This window comes from Colossoma macropomum, unplaced genomic scaffold (genome assembly GCF_904425465.1).
Source record: "Colossoma macropomum unplaced genomic scaffold, Colossoma_macropomum, whole genome shotgun sequence".
Lineage (NCBI taxonomy): Eukaryota > Metazoa > Chordata > Actinopteri > Characiformes > Serrasalmidae > Colossoma > Colossoma macropomum.
In genome coordinates this window covers 20,830,149-20,851,651 of record NW_023494805.1, presented here as the reverse complement: position 1 = coordinate 20,851,651, position 21,503 = coordinate 20,830,149, and the positions used below count along the sequence as shown (strand labels likewise).

General features: G+C 38.2%; 1 protein-coding gene across 1 annotated transcript in view; it reads left to right on the top strand.

Moving 5' to 3' along the window:
• Positions 1–21,503, top strand: part of brinp2 (bone morphogenetic protein/retinoic acid inducible neural-specific 2) — a 111,165-nt gene that overhangs the window by 70,031 nt on the left and 19,631 nt on the right. The window contains exon 6 of the mRNA XM_036597225.1: positions 8,999–9,235. Within this exon, the coding sequence (XP_036453118.1) occupies positions 8,999–9,235 (237 nt within the window). The remainder of the gene's footprint in view (positions 1–8,998; positions 9,236–21,503) is intronic.

The window sequence follows — 21,503 nt, the reverse complement described above, 5'->3', positions numbered from 1 at the left end:
TGTTGGTATGATGTTCTTATGGTGGAATGTGGTGTTAGCTTTATGCCAGATTTAACAAGACCCATGCCTTCCAGAAAGTTCCACCTTTGACTCATCAGTCCACACAATACTATCTGAAAAGTCTAGATTCTTTTTGGTAAATGAGAGACAAGGCTTTTGTCTTTGTGCCTTGCAACTTTGCCATAGATGCTATTTTTGCGCAGTGTCTTTCTTATTGCGGAATCCTATTCATCGACCTTAACTTAGGTAAATGAGGCTTGCAGTTCTTTAGATGTTCATCTGGGTTCTTTTGTGACCTCTTGAGATGAGTCATCGATGAGCTCTCGGTAAAATTTTGGTAGGCCGGCCACTGTTCCAATTTTTCTCCATTTGTGGATAATGGCTCTCACTGTAGTTTGCTGGAGTCTCAGAGCCTTAGCAATGGCTTTGTAACCCTTTCCAGTCTGGTAGATTTCAATGAATTGCTTGCATGTGTATTTGAATCTCTTTAGAAAGTGGGCTGCTTTTTGAGACCTTCTAGCCTGCTTCACATTGCCAGATGGGTTCTATTTAAGTGATGCTTAGATTCAACAGTTCTGGCAGTAATCATGGATTGGGTGTAGCTAGTGAAATTGAACCCTATAGTCAATTGAATTTGGATAACTGGTTGATTTAGTAGATAAGGGGGCAATTACTTTTTTACATAGGGCCAGGTAGGGCTAAACAGCATTTTTCCTTTAAAAAATGAAATTATCATTTAAAATCAGCATTTTGGGTTTACTGAAAAATGCACAGTACTGTAGGTGATGCCATCTTTGATTTGTTTGGGGGAACACATTTTATAGCCAGAGTCTATATTCTTTTCATAGCTTAGTTACATGTTTATTCACTTTTTTCAAAGTTATTACTTGTTAAAATAGTATTATTTATATCATATGATTATAAATAATCAGTATCCACATTAGAAACACAAACACCTTTGATTCAACTCACTGGCCCATTTATGGCTTAAAGCTACATTATATACATATACAATTACAGACTATCACATCAAAATAATCATTGGACAGTTTTCTGACCACAGGACTGTTGTTAATCAGATATTATTTGGTTGGTGGACCATTCTTAACACAGCGATGACACTAACATGATAGTGGTGTAATATGTGTGGCGCTGGCATGAGTGTATGAGACACAGCGGTGTTGTGGGAATTTTTACACGTCAGTGTCATTGCTAGGATGAGAGCAGTCCAACACCCAAAAATAAGTCTTAAACTAGTCATGTGTGATTCACTCTCACTGCATGTTTAAAAATCTACTAATGGCATCTTTAAACAGTGTGGGAGCATTAGGGTTAGCTCATAATGCAATCACGAATTCCAGTAGAGACACAGTTTATATTCTGTGCATTTAAAATGCATGCGGTAGTACACACTGCTAAACAAACTCAGTAGGTGGGATTTTATGGAAAACGTTAGGGCAAATTTAAGTTGCTGAGCGGCACTTTCCATTTCAATGCAGTATAAAGATTAGTGCACTGCTGATGTACTATATTACTATTATTATTTCTTTCAGCATGCATCCAGATAAAGCAAGACAAAATAACACCAATTACAGCATTCAAATATCCTTTCTGGTATTGCAATACTGAGGTAACAACTGCAATGATCTTCACAGCAGTAACACCATATGTGAGAATAGCATGGAGTGCCACAGCACTGCAGCTGTTGTTTACTAACTTAGCAGTGGAAATAATTTAATGCTTGGGAGTTTCAGTAATTCTTGATTTTTTTTGTTTTTTTTTTTTGGTCTTGACATTTCTGCAGTGCAAAATGTGCAAACCAGGGGAATAACGGAGACACTTAGTTCTAAAAGTAGCAGGAGGTAGAGTGCCCTTGTAGCATCTAGCCATTGTTACGGTTATAAGTACAGCACAGTGTGCCCAAAAGCAAAAAGCTTAAATTGGCAAATGTTTGAGACTGATAAGATTCAGGCTCAGGCCTGTGCTATTGGCTTTGGTTTCTGAACCAGTGTTTGTGATATTATGCTGGAGATGACTCTGGGGATGAGAGTTAAGAGTCTGACTTATAAATAACAACATGAGCTATGATGACAAGTACTGGTCAGGGACTCCTATTTTAATTGGACACATATTTATTATTATTGGTCTCCCGGTGCAAGTTTAACATAGAAAATAAACTCCTTTCACTTTCACTGTGGATAAATCATAAAGTCTATGACAAGAAGTTCAACAGGATTCAGTGCACACAAGATATACGGGAATTGTTCATACACTCTTAGTACAGGCTGAATGTGTACCAAACTGTATATGTTTTTCAGGGTCCCTGTAGAGGAAAAATTGATGAGTACAATACTAGGCCTACAGTAAGCTTGGCTGTTCCCACCATGCACATCAGACATTCATCCACACACTGATACCTGGCCTTTGCTCCCATTTAACTGGTCTTGAGATTTGATCTATCAGACAAATATATATATATATATATATATATATATATATATATATATATATATATATATGATAGTAAAAAAATGGAAGTAGTGGAGTTCTAGAAGCACCCTTGGTTTCTAACTGTGGGAACAGCATGAATGTATGCCATATGTCAAAACATGACAGTAGACAGCAGATAAACAAATGCTAATGAAATAAGTTTTGTGTTCACAATGCACTGTACTAGTATGAGATGTGATTATGTCCCCCTCCCCCGCCCCATATTTATAATCAGGAAATTGATTTCCCACTAAGTCACTAAGGCAACTAACCACATTCAGAATTGGCCCATTTAGTGTAGGTACAGAATATCTGGGGAACATTACCATGTTGTCATATCAAAATCATGTACAAAAAAAAAATTCCACCCACCCTTTACATTGTGTGAACGTATGTCATTATATTAACTTACATTAAACTGTTTTTTTTTTTTTACTGTTTTTTCTTTCTCCTAGTTTGGTTTTTGAGATACAAGGTTTTCTTATGAGAGTGACAACTGGCTAAATCCTCTGGTTTCGCTGTAGGGTATTACATAATAAATTATGGCGTCAGAGTGTCAGCCTTCCTTAAGATCAACATTAACAGTGATCACTGATATATGGTTGCAATTTATGAGCTGTTTAGAAAGATGCATGCTTTTTGTAATTGTAGCTGATCAGTAACACCTGGAAATGCATGCTGGACTAAAAGGGTTTTATAAGGCTTACTTAGTTGCAAATACTAGAACCCCTTTTCAATCATTCTTGCTCGGCACTGTCTTTTGTCCAAAAAAAAATTAGCAAGAAAGAAAAGTGAATGGATAACTGAGAAATGACAAGATTATTTAAAAAAGATAATTTGTTTATTATTGCCCTTACTGAATGTGAAAAGGCTAGTTCTCAGCAGGTTCCTTTGAACAGATGATCGTGCTGCCTCTAAGTCTGTGTATTCTGCATGTATGAGTCTACAAAGGCATTAAATAAATAAATAAATAAATAAACTTTACCAGCATGGAAGAAAACTGTTGGAGTTCATATCAGGCTGAGCACCAGTGCTAAAAGCTACATGTTTTTTAGAGCACATGAGGGGCTGCCTGAGGACAGGCATTTCAACTAACCTTAATTCACTTCACACTTTATTGACAGCAGTGCCACCACAAGTCGGGTGCCTAGAATGCAAAACGGAGAAAAGTGGCAACAGAGAAAAAAGAGCCCAGAGGTGTTTAGCCTCAGAGCTGTTGCTAATCATACACCTGGCCTGTGCCACTTTCGCCACTTTCTTCGGGTTTGACATTTAAAATATCAACCCGCTTAATGCTGCCGCCTCCTGAAGCTAGCACCCTGCTGACCAGAATCCTGTAATTACTTTAATAAGCTGAGGATGGGGCTCCAAAAGCCCACGTCAAAAGCGGAGAGACTGAAAAGTACCTGCATGAAGGAAGCCTGAGGTCTACATTTGTGCAGGCCAACTTTCAACTCGTGTGTTTCATCTGTTCCACTGAATTACTGAAGACATCACTCTATTAGCGTTTTTCCAACTAGAGATGCTGGTGTGTTAGCCATTAGCAGGGGAATGAATTGAAATAAGGGGGAAACTTCAGCCTTTAGATATCACTGAAGACTACAATAATCCTTCTGAGGGGGGAAAAAATGGCATCGCTCTGTTTGTCTCTCTGTGAAGAGGCCGAGATTGAGGAGGAGGGGGCACAAGAGCTGTTATTTAGCTGTCTCCGGAATGAAAGCCATCCAAGTCGGTCTCTTTTGTGCGCCTCCCCACACTGTTGGCTCTGTACCCAGCAGAAGCCAGGGCTTGAGAAGAAGACTGCGTCTAATTACGTCTCTTGTTTTCCACAATTCAGAGAATAAATACTGAGGAACACATCCCATAAATATTCATACTGGGAAAAAGAGAATTTGAAAAGCTCGCAAACGGAGGCAAAAGGAATCGATTCTCTCTTGACGAATGTCAGATCTGGTGAAAGTGAGAAGAGTTTTTTCTCAGGTAATATAATTAGCAGGTGCTCAACACCCACAGCTGGGCTGTGAAATCTGGATCGCTCTTACTGGCAGAGGGATAGCGAGAGGATTAATGTATTCATTATTGAATGATTTCATAAGTAATTCATAGTGTGGCATTGATTAAGAGTGATCACACAGTTGCCAGCAAAAAACAAGGTGTGTGTGTTTTTGTCTTTATTACATACATATATACCTTCTACTTCTACTTCTTCTAGAAACAGCGGAAGTAATATTAAGTAAAAGTATCTTCAATGGCCCCTTTGAGGTTCACCTACTTGTAGGTGCGCTATATGGATTGTTCTACCAATTTGGTCAAAAGTCATAGCTGAAAAAACATTTCTGATTTTTAAGTGATTTGGATTTTAGACTTAAGTCCTTTTGCTTTAAGTGACCCTATACCTTAATTATGTTTATTTTATTAAAACATTCTAATTTGTCACTACCAAAACAATCATAATATCACTGCACACTTTAGCAAATGTTTCGGTAGTGACTGTTTTGGTAATGACAATTTTAGATCATTCTGAACATAACTTAAAAACGCTAGCCAGTACATGACTAGCACACACAACCCTGAACAGTTATACATACATAAAATCATAATATTTTTCATTAAAACCACAAAAAGTTTACTTAGTTGTAGTGGACGCGGCCACTTAATTGACATATTTCCCTGTAAACCTGTAAAAACTACTTACTTTTACGTTCATCTCATGTTAGGGTTTTCCTAACCTGAGACGAACGTAAAAGTAGCTAGTGATCGATTCATCGGATTGTGATAATTACACAAACAACCAAACAAGTGCTAACTTTAATAAAGGGTCATTTATTAATAACAATGTAAATAGGCTCTAAAATGCCAGATTAATAGGTATGAAGAGAAGAAACTAGAGACATGAGATTTACTGGATGAACATACTGTAGGAAGCTGAAACTTGGAAATAGTTGTTTATGTGGTTTGAGCAGTACACAGAATGGAATATAAATGCTAGTGTAACCACTGATCTACGTTCAAATTAAAGGGGGACAGAGTAACACAGTGCCGAGACCGAATCATATAGCTGCGGAAGTGAGAGTGCCCTTACAGCCTTGAAGCTTGAGGAGGAGAGCCACGGGCCTCCCGGGACAGCCAAGGAGGGTCCTTAGGTCACAGCAGAGTCCCCAGGGACGTTACCCCAGAAACACCACAAAAACCAGCTTGGACGAATGAGCACTGTGAACTCAGCTGGCTTGTGTTGGCCTCTCATGAAGATGGCGGACTTTTCCAGTTCTTCAGCAGAGGCAGGTGACGTCAGGCCACAGTTTCACATTCTGCGGTGGCTTGCAGGTCATTTTTTTATTTCTGTTCGTGATTCTTAAGCTATGCTCACAGATCGATGGTTAATCAGAATTTTCAAATGAATCAAAGCAGCTTGGTAAGACTTTGTGAAGTGCAAACACAGTGAGTCTAATAATTAACAACACCAAAAAAAGGAATTGAACAAAGACACGACAAACAAAATAAAAAACAGGAAACAAATAAAAAACTGCAAATTTAAAGTGCAGAGTATGAGCTCTTAACATCTTCTGTTACATCTTCTCTCTATTTTTCTCTCTCTGTGTCTGTCCTTGTATAGGAACATACCTCTTTTGGGCTGAGCTAATGCAGGGAAAAGGGGTTTCACGCTCAATTTCCTCAAGAATATGCAATCTCTTTGTCTGAATATTGGCTCAAATTCATCATAAAATAACTTCACATACATATATTTCTGAGTGTGGTTGCACAGCGTTAAGTAAAAGAACATTATAAGCATGTAATTTCATATTTAAGCATTATTACTGTTTCAAAGGTAAATATTACCAAAAACTAATGAAGATATAACCTATAATATTTGAAGTACTCTGATTACTAAGAATGTCTAAGAGTGACAATTTAAGTTACACATTGATTTTCAGACTTTGGGACACATTTACTGTAATTTCTAACTGCTCACTATGTGGCCATGAGGGATGCAGTTTCACTTCCTGGTCTGAAATGCAGGGGTGTGGCTAAAATAAGGCTCCACCTTTTGGACTGAAAGTTTTTTATTTAAAAATCATACATTTTTAAAGCTCTTAACTTTAAAAGAAATCCAAAATATTTTTAATTAAAATAATTGAAATTAGGAATTTTAATCTAGGTTTTGGGACAGCCACTTCCCAAAAGAAGGTACCTTATAAATGATAATTTAGCTTAAAAATATAATAAATAATATGTGTATGATAAAGGTCTGAATATTTAAGTGTTCTTAAGTAATTTTACTGGCATGTGTAACAGTCTCTAACTGTACACCAGCAAGACGCATCTCTATGGTAGGGGTTTCTAATAAAGCAGCCACTGAGTGTACTGAGTTAAAAAAAATATTTCTGGTTGGCAACATTTATCATTCCTCCATGTCATGCACTGTTATAATGCCCTTTTCAGGACAGCCCAATCTCTCCAATCATCAATAATTAAGTTCCTACATAAATGTCAATACTCACATTACTCACTGCTATCAAAATATCTAAGCAGGTGGGAGAATTCCATCGTGGCTGCATCGATTCTCTGTCTGCAGCATGCCCGTAGTTCATGACAGCAGTTTATGGCTGAATGACCTTGCCATAGAGATCGCTGGTCTTTATTCATCCCATTACCCAATTACAGAGCTAGCGTGGCAGTCCTCTGTACCAAATAGAGCCGTGTGAGCAGACACAGTCGGCCTGGCCCTTGCAGCCTAGCGTCTGACCCACTTTACATTCCATCAGCTGTCTGCCCACTGCTCAATCTATAGAGGATAATGGAGGAGAAAGAGCTAGCGCTTACTGTATTGTTCTGAACATAGACTTAAAATAGAAAACATATTACTTCGGGGGCACATGAGGAGATGGAGAAGTGAAAAGAGTGTGGGGTCGGGGAGGGACTCTCTGAATTAAATGTTCATGGGTTTGTGCAACTTAATAAGGTTTTTACAAGGTTCCTACTGAACTCTGTGGTGTAAACAAACATCATTCTTGTTTTTTACACTTGTGGGTTGCTACTTTTCCAACATTCCAATGTCTAAAGCCCACAGTACACTAAGTGGTAGTTATTTGTATGCAATTAATTGAACTATACAATCTCCTGCAGAATTATTGGCACCCCAAGGCACTGTATGGCCTTGGTAATAGTGGTTGTACTAATTCAGTTAGCCAAAGTCACTTTTTACAATCTTCCCTGTTGAAAATGTGTGTGCTGTGTTAATACCTCATCATCATACTTCAGACAAGTGTCTACCTTCCATTTGGGAAAATAAGCCCTCCACAGCATCCACTATATAAGTTGAGTACAAATATTGTCGCTGTCAGAAGAAAACCTTGTATCACCAAAATGGTAACCTTACAGGAAAAGGAAAAAACATTCTTAACTTGCATTGGAAGTTATTGTAGCAATTTTTACAAATTAATTTTGGACCATTTCTATTGGTATGTTCATCGTACCGTTTTTAAACAAATCAAATGCTAACTCAAGTCTTCAAATTATGCAAAAAAACAAGTATGGTTAGCTACCTATTTTGTTGCTATTGCTTTATTTCCTCCTGTTATCCATGGAGTGGTGCAAGTTGTCTCTTAGAAGCTGTGCTTATTGAAATGATAACAAAAGCATTATGTTATTTGAGATGAATTTTTTTGCACTCTAAATAATTAATAATTTCAACAAAACAGAAAAATTCTATTGAACATGCAAATTCTAAACTATCAGTCTGTACCACAGTTGTGTTCGTAAGTAGAAGAGGAGATATTTTATTAGATGTCCAAATCAAAGTTTAAAAATTTGGTTAAATTGAAAAGTTGTGCATAAAGCAATGTTTTGTGGAAAAAAGAAAAATCCTTTTTTCATGTTTATGCACGGACTCTTCAAAATGTAAATGACATGTAAATGTAGTCATTATGTAATTAACTATGTCAGTAATTATGTAATTATGACAAAACATTTAAATAGTATAGAAACTAACAACATCAACTCATTTACATTTTCTGCAAGCTGCTGTTAAATGTACAGTACTGTACGAAAGTTTTAGGAAGCTGAGAAAATTATATTTGAAAAGCTGGCCAGTAACCAATTATTTACTTAAAGAAGAATAAAACAAATAAAAATAAGTAGTGATTTTACATGTCAATTTGTTCATTTAACTGTTTCCAAACCTCTCCTTCAGGAAGCCCAGTATTATTTGTTGTTACCCTTCAATACCTGATTTGGCTAATCGATGCTTTATTAAGTTAAATCAAGTGTACATAGGTTAAAAGAACATCTGCACAGTACAGTATGCTCAATTATTTTCCACTGACATTGAAAAATATTTATCTTTTGTTAACAACATTTTTGGACTAGCCACCTTAACATTTGATGCTGTGCCTGTGTTATGGCCCAAATATATTAGAAAGCAGCCATATGGTTTCTAGAGGAGATAGTCTGTTCAGTCTTCTGTGCATTATGTTACCTAAAGGAAATTCTGTCCTCTTTCCAAACCTAGGTTTACAAGATGTTCTCCCTGACTTCCTGCGTAACCGCTTTGTGGAGGCGGCCCTCAGCTACGTGGCATGTAATTCAGAGGGTGAGCTGTTGTGCCGTAACAATGACTGCTGGTGCCGATGCTCTACAAAGTTCCCAGAGTGCAACTGCCCCTTCACCGACATCAAAGCCATGGAGGACAGTCTCCGCAAGTGCAAAGAGTCCTGGATGGCCTCCAACAAAGAGTTCATCGAGTCAGGTAGGAAAACGATGCTGCTTTTAATTGCTACAGAGGTGCAGAAACTGTACCTAGTGCTAGAAGTGAAGTTATTTTTAACCAGAACAGTGTGCTCCAAATAGGGCTGCACAATATATTGTTAAACATTATTAACTATAATTAAGTTAGTTAATCTTACAGTATTCAAAAGCAGCAATATGCAAAAAGTCCTCTAACTAATCACATTTTTTTTCTTTTTCTGTGTGCTGTGAGCATCTTGGCTAACCACAGATGAGTGTTTTGGTGAATCAAGGTATTCAACAAAACCAACAAAAGTCAATTTTCTTGGTCGATCTTTAACCATGTCAGATTACTGATTCACCAATGTATTTTTAATACAACCCCATTTCCAAAAAAGTTGGGACGCTGTGCAAAATGTTAATAAAAACAAAATTTTAATTGCAGATCATTTAAACCCTATATTTCATTGAAAATAGTACAAAGACAGCATATCAAATGTTGAAACAGAAATTTTATAGTTTTTTGAAAAAAATATGCCCATTTTGTACTCTGTAAATATTTGGGAACTGAGGACCGACTGTTGTAGTTTTGAAAGTGGAGTGTTTTCCTATTTTTGCTTAACATAGGATTTCAGCTGCTCAACAGTTCGGGGTCTCCTTTGTCATATTTTTCATTTTATAATGTGCCAAATATTTTCAGTGGTGACAGGTCTGGACTGCAGGCAGGCCAGTTTAGTGCCCGGACTCTTTTAATACAGAGCCATGCTGTTGTAATACATGAAGAATGTGGTTTGTCATTGTCTTGCTTAAATAAGCAAGGCCTTCCCTGAAAAATACGTTGTCTGGATGGCAGCATATGTTGCCAAAACATGTATATATCGTTCAGCGTTAATGATGCCTTCACAGATGTGCCAGTCACCCATGCCATGTGCACTAATGCACCCCTACACCATCATGAATACTGACTTTAGAACTGTGCACTGATAACAAGCTGAGTGGTCTTTAGTCCGGAGGACACAGTGTACAGATTTCCAAAAAGAAATTCAGATGTTGATTTGTCAGACCACAGAACACTTTTCCACTTCCCCTCAGTCCATTTTAAATGAGCTCAGGCCCAGAGAAGGAAGCAGCATTTCTGGATCCTGTTTATGTACAGTTTCTTCTTTGCGTTTAAGAGTTTTAGTTAGCATTTGTGGATGCAGTGATGAACTGTTTTCATAGACAGTGGTTTTCAGAAGTGTTCCTGAGCCCATGCAGTGATTTCCACTACAGAATCATGTCCATTTTTAATGCAGTGCCGTCTGAAGGCCCAAAGCTCATGGCCAGCAAATACTGGTTTTTGGCCTTGTCCCTTGCCTACAGATATTTCTCCAGATTCTCTGAATATTTTAATGATATTATGTACTGTAGACGATGAAAAGCAAAAGTTCTTTGCTATTTTATGTTGAGAAATGTTATTCTTGAATTGTTGCACTATTTGATTGTGCAGTCTTTCACAGAGTGGTGAACTCCTCCTCATCGTTACTTCTAAAAAGACTCAGCCTCTCTTGGATGCTCATTCTATACTCAATCATGTTATAGACCTGTTGCCAATCAAGCACCAGGTGTCTTTTTAAGCATAACACAACTGTACCAGCCTTTTGTTGCCCCTGTCCCAACTTTTTTGGAACGTGTTGCTGGCATCAAATTCAAAATGGGCATATATTTTTCAAAAAAGCAATAAAATTTCTCAAGTTTCAACATTTGATGTATTGTCTTTGAAGCATTTTCAATTAAATATAGGGTTTAAATGATTTGCACATTATTGCATTTTGTTTTTATTTACATTTTTCACAGCTTCCCAACTTTTTTTGGAAATGGGGTTGTATATTACAAGGCATATTGCAATTGGAATATGTAGCGTCATAACCACAATACTAGTATTTTGCCACATTTTGCAATCCTAGTGTCAAACTTATCATAGTGGAAAAAGTAAGATATTGAACAGTCTGTCTAACAGTTAACTTGAGCTTAATATTACAGTGCTTTCAAGAAACTGGTCCCAACCCTTTTAAAACTCAGGGCCATGGGAAGGGACTTTAAAGGCTCATCGTAAACAGCGGGGAGAACACTGACACCACAGGTGAACACTCAAAGTCTTGCTGGCTGTGGGGGAAAAGTAGTTTCGACATAACTGAGTGTGCAATGGCAGTGTTTGATGGTGGCAGCTGATTGATATGCACACAGCGTTCCCATCCGCTCTTTTGCAGTCTTCCCTCTTTGGGTCTCTCCTACATTGTAAAGGGAACATCTGCCAGCATTCAGCGATACTCCGGAGAGCACATCATAAAATGAACTCACGTAGCAAAAGCACAGTTTAATTACTTTGCGCTGAACATTGACAATGCCTGCCCAGACAAAAGCTAGTGATTGCATATTTAGTTGGGGCGTATGAGAAAAGGGAAAGACGTGCCATTCATTTTGTCCTGATTAAGCTGTTGGAATTGCAGTGAGGGGTTGGTAGTGACCTAATGTGAGCAAGAAGGTTTAACCCTTATAATTCACAGTTATCGCCAGTCATTACAAAAACATGGTGTAATTTGATATGAATTATTTCTCACCTGGTCCATTGAAAGAAGCAAAGAACTTCTGTTAAATGAACAGATTTTAAACTTGCAATGGATACCACATTTGTGTTCATGCATAGAAGGGGTCAGTTTCTTTATTTGATTTTCATGGACAGTTATTGGTGTGCATACAGTGCTTCGCAGAAAGAAAAAAACATTGCTATGCTTTTCTGTTGTTTGATATCGAAACAAAAAATGAATGTACATACTCAAACTTGTCAATACAGAATATGAATGTAATTTAAATTTAACTATGCAATTGCAAATTATCGTAATTACCTTTAAATAGTACAGGAAATGACAGTTACTAATACTCTATAGATTGACTAATGGCTAAACTAGACCATATAGGCCTGTATTGGCTTCATTTCTGAAAGTGGAAATGCACTGCTGTGAATGCGAGCAAAGAAAGTATGATTTATTGTTGTTCATTTTCACATTTGAGTCAGAACTCTTTAGAACTGGCTTACCGTGATAGAGAACTTAAAGGGAGACGGCAGAAAGAGAGGCGGACAGACAGACGGAAACATAGTGAGCTGGTTTCCCCCTGACGGAGTGTTTCTTCAAGCGGGGAGAGATGCAGTCCTAGAGATAAACCCCGGCCGGATCTAAAAGCCCATCCCTGCTCTGTGTTGGGGCGTTAATGAAAGCAACCCAAATCCCTTTAACTGTGGCGCCGCACTCCTGCAAATGCATATCTCCTTTCGGCAGGTGAACCGCTAGGCTCAGGAGAAGAGTCTTTTGACCGAGGCACCACCGCTGCATGCGAGTTTTATTTGCCCACTGTCAGGGAAATCAGCCCCCATTATCAAAAGACCAGACAGCAGAGAGAGGATTTTCAAGGCTGCAGATTTAAAATGGAAAAAAACTGATTTGCCACGCAAGATTTACAATTCTGTTTGAGTCCTGGATATTGAAAACCTGAAATTTTGTTTTTTACAATGTATTTGGCACATGGTTGAGTTTGTATTAAACATAAAGAAAGGTGTCTGTTTTTTAGGTTTATATTATATGTTAGTTTCGGCAGTGATAGTTTTCAGTTTTACAGTACAGACCTACTTTGGCAAATAAATAGACATTTACTTTCAATGTTACCCAAGACGTTTTCATAAAATGAAGATCTCATTTTACATGGCGAACTGTTGAGAGATATTTCCAAGTGCCTTTATTAGAAAAACTTGCTTTGAACCTTCACCTTGATGGTACATAATTATCTCTAAGAGATGCTCTACTGTGTTAGCTATCCTTTAGCCCTTCAGCGGTCAGTTTTTGATGAGTGGTCAGTGGTCACCAAATTGATCTTACTGTTTTTGGGCCTCTGCAAAACTGCTGTGCAAAACTCCTGAAAAAAAAATATGCTGATCTCGTTGGTGTTGAAGTTGCTAAGCAGCTCCTGCATGGTACTAACTTTATGTTGAGGACACTTTTCTCTTATAAAGCACTAACAACGTTTGATTGTGATTCCGTCTAACTAAACGGATCTGCAGTTTGTGCTGTCAAGTTTTAAACTTGCAGTAAAACCATTTAATTAAAAACTAAAAGGAGAATAAAGAGCTAATATTCCTACCTGAAGCGGTTACATGACAGAGCCAAGTCGGAGGCATTGTGAAGGGTGGTATAAGGATCACTATAACTACATATTTGAGATGATTCATCAACCTTGTCATGTCTCCAAGGTTAAACCAGCTTCTTATTCCAAATATAGTATTTTTCCTATTGTCTAATAATTTAAAGTGCTCCCACAAGTGATTACTTCTCTGCTCGTAGCTCACCACGTTTCAATGGCCACAAGGAAAGTGGAGCAGTTTGTTGCATTCTAAGGAGAGGTGATGTAGATGTGTTGTATGAATTTATGATGTATTCTAAATTAAACCAGCTATAATTTATTTGGGTTTTTGTCATTTTTCTTATATCAGCAAAAACTGCTCAATTTAAAGGCTTTTGCTTAGGAAATTTATTTTAGGCTAATATTGTTAAAAAATATGAAGACCAATGTAATATTTAGGTAGTCGAGTATTCAAATTATTTGGGTCAGTAGTGTAGATAGTCAACCTATTTAGGTGTAGCTCATCAAGTGGCTAATGTACAAGTACAGTTGTAGGTGTTTCACATAAAGTAAGTGTATATACAGTACTGTGCAAAAGCATCTGAGAAAATTTTAGTGAAAAAGCTGTCCATCTGGGCAGGTATATTTATTTGCTCAGAAATATAATAAAAATGCTTTGTTGAGGGAGCCCAGTTTTGTTTGAAATTATCATCCAGCACCTGGTTTGGCTAATCAATACTTCATTATATTAAAGCAGAAGTGTTGTTGATGGAATTTAATAAATCTCTGTGATAACTGAGGACATCAAGGAGAAATCTAGAACCAGACCTGTGTTTTTCAGCTCATAAGATATCAACTACTTTTTGAAAACAAAATTATTCTAATGTTAAATTGTGTTTTTACAAGCGATTATACACTTACTGCCAGATAAATGCTTTTAAACAATTTGCTTAGGTGCTTAAGGCTTTTTGTATGTGTGTGTGTGTGTGTGTGTGTGTGTGTGTGTGTGTGTGTGTGTGTGTACAATGCCCCATCTCTCCTTGATAACATTATTTAGAGGTGTGCAGCAGGTGATCTCACACCGGCTGAAGCCTGCCTAACCCTTCACAGATTAACCATGTGGAGCTGATCCATCCCGTTCTCCGTGGGCACGTAGAGACAACCGTGGACGAGACATACTGCCGTTGTCTCCACATTTGTCAGCAGAAGGGGAGAGCTCAGCTATCTATAGCTCTAAGTGTCAGGCAGCCCCGAAGTGACACCTTTAATACTGTTGTTGATGAGAATGACAATTTTTTTCTCCTTCACACCATGCCGAAACATTTATCCATCCTGCCCCATATCCACCTGTTCTTATTTTGCGTGCCACGTGTCAGGTTTAATGACAGCTGCTTATCATTCCCAAAATAAATGTGTGTGTGAAGGACAATGTCTTCCAGCAGTCCTTGCGAATGGTGTGCTGTGCTTGTGCTTCTTAAAGAGAAGTCAGTGTGTAAATGTCAGCCTGTGAGCAGTCTGAAAAACTGCAGCTTTCGTGACGCCTTAAACAGTTATTTTTTCACCAAGAGCGAGGGAAATAGTGGCTTATCCAAAATTCCGCTCTTGAAGGTCATTGTTGGTCTGTGAGGATATGTTCATCTGACAAGACGTCTCTCCAGCATCATCCTCTCCCTTGCTGTTTGTGCAACGGTATCCAAGTACCGCTGCTCAAACACATGGAACAGGTACTTCCTAATCCCATGCCAGCTGTGCAGCCGACTGCAACGCCCGTCACGACAAAGGAGGTTTGAGGAGTGTAATAATCAGCATCTGTTTTGGAATGCTGTCGGAATGCGTATGTGTATGTGTGTATGTGTGTGTCAATGTGACACAAAGCAGGTGTCGTCCTGCTTTTCATCAGGGCACCTTGGTTGGTTGATGCGTGGAGTCCGCTGCCGGCCTTTGACAGAGTGCACTGTCCTCAGCAGGGGCCACTCTGCCAGCCTGGGCCCCACTGGGCCTGTGGTAAGCTTTAGGGGTCAGTGCTCACAAGGACAACCTGCCTGCTCCTAGCACTCCATCGGAATCAGACAGGGCTTCAAAAACTGTGCCACTATAGGAGCTGTCTTGACCTGCACATATGCATACATGAAATGATTCAGAACAGCACCCCATAGATCAGCAGTTCTCAAACGTTTTTAGTCTGAGGTCCCCTTTCTGGATAGTAAGCGCCACTGCACAGCCCCTCACTCCCCTACCCTCTATTGCTGATCTGCACAGCCAAGAGATGTGGCCCTACTCTATCATAACTCATTTAGTGGGTATGGTATGGCTGTGAATCGTAATTGGAATGTACTTAATTTTAATAATGTTTAATAAAAATCTACCATTTTTCAACACATACCACTTTTTAGATATGTCAGATCTAATAAACTGACAATTAAAACTAAGTGGAGATGCAGCCCTGATCCCCATGTTTGAGAACTGATGCTAGAGGTAACTTGGAAGGGAAAAAATTCTAGCACCTGTCTTCTCCACCATAGATACAAATGTAGATGCCTCATTTGGTTCAGCCAGCCATGTCAACAGTGCTGCCATCTTAGAACAGTCAATACCACACTGCCAGACAGTACTCTACAATTACAGTGTGGCAGTTTCAGAAAGGCACAGAATCATACTATTTAAAGCACATTGTACTCAGGAAGTTTGATTGGATTGTATAATGGGAGAACGCAGTGATTGACATTTGTGTTTGTGTATTGATTTTGACCATGTGGTTTGGGAGGCACTGAGCGTCCACTGGTGTAATTGTTTTTCCTTTGTTTTTCCTTCAGACTTGCAATCAAGCTTGTCATAACTTGATGCGAACTTCAATTGTTCTATTTCATTTACACTATTTGTTTGTATTGAGAAAATGTGCACTGTAATCGTAAAAAACTGTAAATGCTAAAATATTCACATTAGGTTTGCACCTCACTGGGTGTTTAGAATACTTTTGGGGCTTTTGTAGCCTGTATATTTTGTGCATGGAACTTTATTGTGGTTCAGTCACTGATGGGATGCCGATGAGCGACACTATGTTGTATAGGGGAGACCCTGCAACCTAGCTACTCTATGCATTGCATGTACAGTAAATTTAAATAATATCCCCAGTCAAATTACATGTTTTGTTGATTTTCAAAGTGAAAATTAGTTAACACATCCTTTACAGGGAACATGGCATTTTTATGCAAATTTCAGTGTACAATTTTTATTTATTTGCTGCTATTCTCTGGGTTATTTTGATAAGACTCTTATTGTGAAGGTGGGGCTAGCTGATGAGCTGTGTTTGTGTGTAGTTCAGGAAGCAGCAGGTCAATCTACAGCTGAGGGTGCAGACGTGAGTCCAGAGCTGAGGCTTACAGCGAGCTTTTAGATAAAAACTCTCTTATGTATGGCATGGCTGTGGCCAAGTACAGCCCTTTAAAAAGCACAACAGCTTGTGCAAAAGCTGTCCCTTTTCTCATAGGGGTAAACACTATAATATATATTGTGAGGGACCATTTTCTTTGTCTTCCTCATTGTTCCTCATCAGTCATTGGTAGTACAGGCCACACCTCTGTGACTGGGTGCAGGTGTGACCAGAGTTCTTGAATTTAGCTGCTTCTGACTACGTCTTTGTGTAGCACTGATGAAAGTCTGAATCGTTTGCTGCCTTGTTTTACTTCACTTGTGCGTCTTCCACTTCAGTGCCATGTCTGGCAAATAAAGAAAAACTAGTGAGCTCTCGCCTTAAGAATTTTATCTTTGTGGCTTTTGTGGCCCTTTTTGGTGTGCGAGTAATTTGGTTTTATTTTAAATTTTAAATTTGACTTTGATATTGATTCCTGAACAATATTTTTTTGGTACTTTCTTTTAAATTACAAACCAAAAGTGGATTTGGTTAAAAAAAGAAATCCATGTGATATTTACAGACCACAATGGACTGCAGACTAATCAAGAAGTGCTGAGGTTAATAACATGCAAAAGGAATATAATTTAGACGTCCTACATACCTAGATGCTCTTTCCTAACTACTGTTGCTAGGTTGCATAGCCACAGAACAGAAAATATAGGTATAGGTATTTTGTGCTGTATGTGGTTTTTAACTGATAGGTAGAAAGTCCTCTAGCTTCAGTTGTTTTAACATTGCTAGTTATATCTAGTATAACCTTGAGTTATATCAATAAAGTCATGCTACAAGCCAAATACAAGCAAAGACAAATACAACCATCTTGTAAATCTTGTAAAAGAAAATTTTCTTTCTGCTCAGCCTATTGAATGTTTATCCCTAAGAAAACTTAGTTACACAAAACAACAACAAACAAAACATGCCTGATCTATAATATGGATAACCTTTCACATGCATGCAAAAAAATATTTTAAAATTAATAGCACTGTATGTTTAGGTATTTTGACAAAAAAAGTATTACAAAGAGATACATGCCAATGATATCTTAAGCTTGACCGACCTCACAACAGTGGTTATGGAAGACCGCATTTGTGGGTGTTCCTCTAATGCAGCCGCATGGGGATGTGCCCCGTGGCAGCGAGGCATGGGAGTGATGTGTGTGAGGCGTTTGATGGTGCATCACAATTGGAGGAAAAAATTTGCTGTATGTGGAATCACAGGGATTGAAGGATTTGGAGGGGATGAATGTGTTCTGCTTGTGAGGTGCTCATGATGAAAACCCTTAACCCCAAGGGGAAAACAGAGACCCACAGATCAGCTTGCGGAGGCTGCTCCCTGTCACATCTCGGCTTTTGGTTCAGGGGAAATGGGACACATAACAGATATGAGGAACCTTTCATAAATATGATGTGAATTTCTGTGTGTGCTGTGCAGTACATGATGTGCTGGCACTGTAAGTGCAACAAATACTCGATACTTTCACAGAAAACAAGGAGGACACAATACAGCCCACAGAGCAAAATGAACTAATAACCAAACAGCCATCAAAGGCTTCACAGGCAGAAAGACAATTCAGTAGAGAGAGAAAGAGAGAGAGAGAGAGAGACAGAGAGGGATTCTACTGGAAGGGAATATATGTTAGCCCTTAAAATATAATATTAGTCTAGTTCCTCTTACTTAATTATTTTGAAATGAATCTGTGAGTAATATAATGCGATTCACACATTACCATGACATTTTGATAATGCTAAAAGTGTTAAAACTGTATTCGTGTTTTCAAATCGTGCAGTGTCTGCCAGCACTGTAGGAGGGGAAAAAAAAGAGCTATTACACATAATCAGTGACACCTGCAAATGAGGGTTGGGCATATTAATAAGATGAGTAACATTTTAGTAATTCATTTCCAAATTCCTAGCCAGTTGTTAACTTATGCTACATGCAACTGCAACAATCCATGCATCCGGTCAAGCATAGTGGTCACATCTTTGCTTTTCTTTAGAGCGACTAGAGCGTTTTGTAGGATTTGTGGGGGAGAGCTATCATGTTTGAGAGAAGAGCAGTTTTGTATAATCCCTGCTTAGATTAAGCTGAGCCAAGGCTGAATAAACGCATTTGCTTTGCTCGCCTATCTAACCTTAAGTGAATAGTGCTCTGAAATCTTCAACAGGCATATGTTAGAAATTCAGGATAGCTGTTTACAGTTCTGTCTTTGTACCCGAAGCATGAGTGTGTTGGTGGCCATGCACAGTGTTCTAACATTTTTTTCAGGACAACAAATTCTTTGTACCCTTTTTTTTTTGCACTTTCTTTGCACGGACTCTACATTTGGTGCTGCAGTGGAAACTTGGTGCAAAAATGGAGCATTAATTGTGATTTGTGTAGTGAATTATTTGTATGTATTAAGACTCCTCGTAGCAAGGTCTTAAAGCAACAGTTAAACAAAAATCAAATTTACACAACTTTCTCCTTCTCAAATGTATTTGATCAGCTGACAAAAGTTTTGTGTTGCAGCAATAATTTGCATTGTGCACAGTGCATTACCTAAATTATCACACACTTGCCTCAAACCATGTCGGGTCCTTCAGTAAGACTTTCTTATGCAGATTCTAACACTGTATGACTATGTTCATTTATGTAGGTTTTACAGGTTTCATACTCATACTCTGTCAGAAGCCACATAAGCAAATCAATTTGATGAATCTATTTTTACTTGACATGATTTGAGGCAAGCATTTGATGACTTAGGCATGCAGTTTGAATAATGCTAATTGGTTTAAAAAGCTTACTTTACTCACTAGCCACATTGTAGCTCTGGTGCTAAACTTAAAGCAAGAAACATGTCTTAGCTGATTGGTTACATTGGGTTAATGGGAAAAATAAGCAAATTAGATTTTGTCCAAATCACTGGTTTAACACGTTTTAACAGTGCAGGCAACTTTATTGCTCACAAGGACAGATGAAAATGACTGAAATACCCTTTTATAATTTTCTTCACATTTGACATCTGCCCATCATATTTTCTCATCATCATTTTACTGCCATCCATCACTTCAGATTGCAATATTATCATCACTACTTTATTCTTCATCATCACCTAATCACCACTCCTCTTAGATTACTCATTTACACCAAGCAGGAGTGACTTTTACCTCCACACACCTTGAAATTTCAAGAAGAGTGAAAGAAACTCTCAAGACTTGCTAGTTTTATCAAATTTGTAACCACTAAAATAAGCTTTATTTCTGATGAACTATGCATGGACTGTGTGATTTTAATGACAGGGAGTCTTTGCTTTTTATCATAACAGTGGAATTCAGCATTGCTATGAGGGTGTTTTTAAGCTGCTAAGTATCAGCTGCTCTCACCTCCCTTCCTTACTGGCTCATCCTAACACAGCCTGGGCTCACACTTTAAAAGCAGTGAGCTCATTACACGCAATTGAAGGCTACCACAACCTCGGACAGGGAGTGGCAAAGAAGTGGCTCTGTGCCAAGCGTGAATTCTCTCAGTGTTATCATTAATTTCCAGGTGGTTTACGAAACACGCCGTAGGGTGACACATGTTCACTAATTACCCCAGCTCCGCAGCTCCTGTTTTGGCTGCTACTGTCATTCCCAAAGTATTCCAGGGCTGTGTGAAAGCTGGACAGGTGACTAGAGGACAGCTAGCTATTACACACCACACTGCACATCATACCAATAACCTAAAGCCAACGCATCTTCAGTCTAAGGATAATGAAAACTAGTGAGGACAGCTTAGGTTTCTGACAGAGCTTAGTGGAGGTGTATTACAGTGTACCGTTCAGAAAGGCTATTCTTTTTTGCCATTTTGCACATCATAGAAAATGGATGTCACAGTGGCTTGCAGAATGGGACATGAAGTGAAGCAAGGTAGAGTTGAACCTGCATGCAAGAGAAAATATTACAGAGCAGCTTAATGGGAGAAGCTCTGTTTTTGACTAACGCATTACCTGGGTTTTATTTCAAATGTTCATTTGAATTTGATGAAAAGACAGTCTTGTTTTACATAAGGAAAGAACAGTTTTTATATGTATGCCTTGTTTTCGTCAATTATTAATGTCAAAACAAATAGAAAAGGTACAGATTCTAACCTATGCTCTTAAAAATAAAGGTGCTAAAAGGGTAATTTCATTGGATGAATTGTTATTATTATTGTTAGTGTTACTCCAGAATATTCTGTCTTCTGTTTGTGTCTTCAGACATTTGAATGGGTAGTCCATCCATCCATCTTGTTGCTGATTGTGCTCTTTTCTCTTCTACTTTCACTGGTCTTTTCCAGTGCATTAGTTCTTCTCAGAATATGTCCAAAATAAGATAAGTTTGGTTATCTGGGCTTCATTATGGAGCCATTTTTGTGAGTGAGATATGTGAGTGTGAAGAACCTTTGAAAGTTTGAAGAAGCTCCACATAATGTAAAGGTTCTACAAAAACTCTTAGATTGGTATAGAACCCTTATATTATGTAAAGATATAATGTTGCAATAATGTTGTCATGTTAATACACATAGTATTTTACAAATACAAGTATTACAATTTATTATAATGTATAGTCAATGTCAGAGCCATTTAGCACCTTACATGCCAGTACAACAGTACAATTTTATCAGTAACACAGAAATGAAAAACTACTCTATCCTTAAAACACATTGTACTTAGTGCTACCTACATCATCAATACAAAGATAAAGCCAGTAATCTCGGTTCAAGACTA